This window comes from Oratosquilla oratoria, chromosome 41 (genome assembly GCF_046742065.1).
Source record: "Oratosquilla oratoria isolate Oo_2021 chromosome 41, ASM4674206v1, whole genome shotgun sequence".
NCBI lineage: Eukaryota > Metazoa > Arthropoda > Malacostraca > Stomatopoda > Squillidae > Oratosquilla > Oratosquilla oratoria.
In genome coordinates this window covers 33,330,131-33,333,891 of record NC_134817.1, presented here as the reverse complement: position 1 = coordinate 33,333,891, position 3,761 = coordinate 33,330,131, and the positions used below count along the sequence as shown (strand labels likewise).

Below are 3,761 nucleotides of genomic sequence, written 5' to 3'. Positions count from 1 at the left end.
GGGCAAAGATCACTTGAGACGTCAAGAATAAAAAAGAAAAAAAAATGCTGGCGTCATGCATAAGCCATTTTGCCTCTTAATGTCAGACGCTCTAAGAACCATATTTCCATACCGAGGAGCTGGTGCATTTACCTCTTTCTGTTCCAGACGACTCCATTACCTTCCGCGTACTAAACCGATGCCTAACACATAACCTTCTACTTCGAGTTGACTTATAACACAATTTCCACATTCAAGATCAACCTTCATGATAAAGATATCCGGAAGCGAATTATGATTTGACCAAGAGTCTGAAGGAGTAAAAAAAAAAGAGAAGAAAAATGAAACCCATTTTCCCAGGGTAGATAAAAGAGAGAGAAAGAGAGAGAGAGAGAGAGAGAGAAGGGGGGAGGGAGGGGGGAAAAGAGACAATTATTTTATAGTTAAGGAACAGGAATATCACCGCCAGAGAGAATGACAGAATATATAGATTTTTTTTTCATAATTTCGTGTAAATATCAGTCATGAGAGCCACAGTAATAAACTTAAAAATTTTCCTCTGGTGAAGCAAAAAGTAGTCAGGTAAAGATTACAAGTTATTCGTTTTGAGTGACGTTCGGAGGGCGAGGTAACATTTGTAGAACACCTTGATGCTTAAAATGAATCTGATTTAAAAAAAAAATTGAAATGAGTACCTCGAGACGTTCGCCTTAATGATCGTAGCGCACACTGTCGGACAAGACCACAGTGATTCTATGCCAAGGGGTTTCCGTATCTTTCAGTCAAAGGCGAAGTGCCACAGGTACTAGCGTGAGTCACTCTGGAACAAAAACAAATGACTAACGCAGGTGGCTTACTCGAAAGCGTGCTGGGCTCGCATTCTCTTAGCTGTGGGTTCGGATCCCACACACCTTTCCGATTGCCAGCAGTGAGTGTTACCTGCTCAAACAGTCCTCAATGCAAAGGTGACGGCTTCAGCCGCCGCTACTCGGTGCCTCCTGGGGTAGACTTTTCACCACGGGAACGAAAAGGAGCTTGTCATTTGGTGCAACTGAAGTAAGATACTCAAAAGGTGTTGCAGGTCTTTGAGATGACAAGTTGGAAGTGAGGATGGTTCTTCAGTGGGAGTTGGGTGGAGTGCTCGAGACGGCAGAAGCTTCTGTCCACGACGAAGATTCTTCCCGTGAAGACTGGAGAAATCAAAGCACAACTTTGTATATTATCTTTATTTGTATTTTTTGCATTTTTCTAAGAACATTTTGCCGTGAGAAAAATGACAAAATAAGTTATGGACATGGAGAGGGAGAGAGAAAGCGTCCGATTCGTGATGGCGGGAATTGCCAGTGCACTGCCGCCATCGTTGAGTTTTCGTTGAACAGACTTTGTCGAGGTACTAAGGAGAGGAGATGCAACTGCCAGGAGAGAGAGAGAGAGAGAGAGAGAGAAAGAGAGATCGTCGAGACCGGCCTAGGCAGCTTCGACGAGGCTTGTGAAGATTTTGAAGGGAAGCTCTGGCTGCGAGGACAGATGGCGAGGTCGCCGTTCCCTCGCCCACGAGGACGAAGACAGTGGGCGAGAGTGAACTCAAAGGAGCGCCTCGATTTATGCCTCGCTGTTGCATGGACCTCGGAGGGAAGCGACAGTCTCACCACGATTACCAGGCATAACCGCGTCCGTAGCCACCATAGCCTCCGTAGCCGCCTCCGATGCCGTGTCCACCGAATCCATGTCCACCGAATCCGTGTCCACCGAATCCGTGTCCACCGAAGCCGTGTCCACTTAAGCCGTGTCCACCGAAGCCGTGTCCACCGAAGCCGTGTCCGCCGAAGGTCCTGTGGACGACGGGCCTCCTGAAGCCGCCGAAGCCGCCATATCCGCCGTAGCGCCTACCCGGGACTGCTTTTGGCGCCGCGAAGCTGAAGACTGACGCCAGTACGACGATCGCCAAGAGGAGGGCACGGGCCTGCAAGGGAAAAAGCCAGAAAGGGACTCAGCTCAAGCACCATGTGACCCGAGCCGACGTGAACTAGGGTAGCATTAGGCAAACATCAGACTCAAGGGGTTCGACTGCATTGCTATCCCCCCTTCCCTCCTCCCTCGTTCTGGTGACTCCCTCACAAGATGGGTTAGGGAGTCTGACGCCGGGAGGGAGAGAGGAGTCGAGTGAGAGGTTGCGGACGAGAAAAGGGTCACGAGAAGCCTGAGGGAGTGTTTATGCTGGAGAGCACATGTCAGCCATTCTTTCGTGAGTCGATGGAAATCTGTTGGGGAGAAAGACGAACAAACAGACAGAATGAGTCTGAGTGCACAATCCAAAAATCGAGATCAACTTACAAAGTTCATGATGACTGCTTGCTTGGGATTGTTCTCCTTCTACCGACGTTCAAGTCTGATCTGCCTCTGCCGAGCGATGGCCTGCTTTTATATGCATTGTCAAAATATTCCTGTCGGACCCCGCCCCTACTTGGGACCGTTCTTTCCCGCCCCACCTGACTGTTGTTTATTGTGTTTGACGAGCTCATACCCACGCCACCTACCCACTCCCCCTCTCCTTTTTTTTTTTTTTTTTTTTTTTTTTTTTTTTTTTTTTTTTTTTTTTTTTTTTTTTTTTTTTTTTTTTTTTTTTTTTTTTTTTATGAGTGTCAAATTCTCGTCCAGCAACCTTGAATGCACCACCTTGATGTATTGGCACTGACTCGCAACAGCCTCATTTTTGGCCCCAGGTGCCAGACGGTTCAAGTGAGAAAGAAGAGGCATTTATTTACCGATGGAACTCCTACCTCCACGCATACACACACTCCAGTAGCTGAATAACATCGCCTGGCGGCAGACAGAACTGATGCACAAGTCGTGAATAGCAATGCACTTATTTGGAGGGGGTGAGGAGTGGTTTTAGACTAGACCAGTTTTCTCCTAAGGAGTCGATTTCAAAACACCCGTTTCCTAAATACTGGTTGTCAAAGTTGTATGGCAGCCATTACCTTAATACATCGTGAGTGATGTGTTTATATACTGTAGATTCAGGATTTATTCTATTTTCAAGAAAATCCAATTTCCAAGAAATTCCTATTGAGGTCCGCCTTGGCCTGATCCTTGCCGTGGGGTAACTTGAACTCGTATTCAGTCGCGTGTCCTCTGTCGAGGCCAGCTCGAGGTCGCCCAATTTCGACCTATTTCACATAAATGGCTTTCATTTCCTAACACGTTCTAAAATCAGTCAACAAAATGAGTTTAGACCTTTAAAGATATTTGTGGACTTCTGTCGTTGTGTTTTTAGACAAAGCCTGTCGACAATATTCTGCAATGTTTTTGTCTCCTTAAGCCCTTTATTCCTACAATGATAAACTCAAAATCCCTCTTTGATGCATGTATCATCATATGTTTTCTATGATTTAGCAAACGCGTTATTACCTGACGCCACAAAATATTTCGCTATTACGGTGCCAGCCAGTGTACTGAGAATTAGTTCTGTGGTTTCGGCCTTATGAGCATTTGTTGTGTACACGTGGCTTATGTAGTGCCCATACATCTACGCAGCGCTGTACCGTACGACCTGTTGCAAGGTGATTTCTATCCTGTTTTTTGTAAACGAGCTTTGCAGACGTCTTCGCAACTCCGAAGGTGAAGATTGTGTCTACAGCGTCATGAATGGTCCATTTTGCATACCATGACCATGAAAAGGGATGGAGAATGTGGGGGAAGGAACCGAAAGGCAAAGGACACAGACTCTGAAAGCCGTCAACCCGAAAACTGTGCTTAATTGAACTACTTTCAATCTCACC

The 3,761-nt window shown here is 46.3% G+C and overlaps 1 protein-coding gene across 1 annotated transcript; it reads right to left on the bottom strand.

Annotated features, from left to right (window-relative positions):
* Positions 1–1,192: 1,192 nt before the first annotated feature.
* On the bottom strand, positions 1,193–2,524 carry LOC143021312 (uncharacterized). Its single transcript, XM_076178719.1, has 2 exons — positions 2,314–2,524; positions 1,193–1,942 (listed from the first exon to the last, which is right to left on the bottom strand). The coding sequence occupies exons 1-2, from the start codon at positions 2,320–2,322 to the stop codon at positions 1,634–1,636; spliced, it is 318 nt and encodes a 105-aa protein (XP_076034834.1). The 5' UTR covers positions 2,323–2,524; the 3' UTR covers positions 1,193–1,633.
* Positions 2,525–3,761: the final 1,237 nt, after the last annotated feature.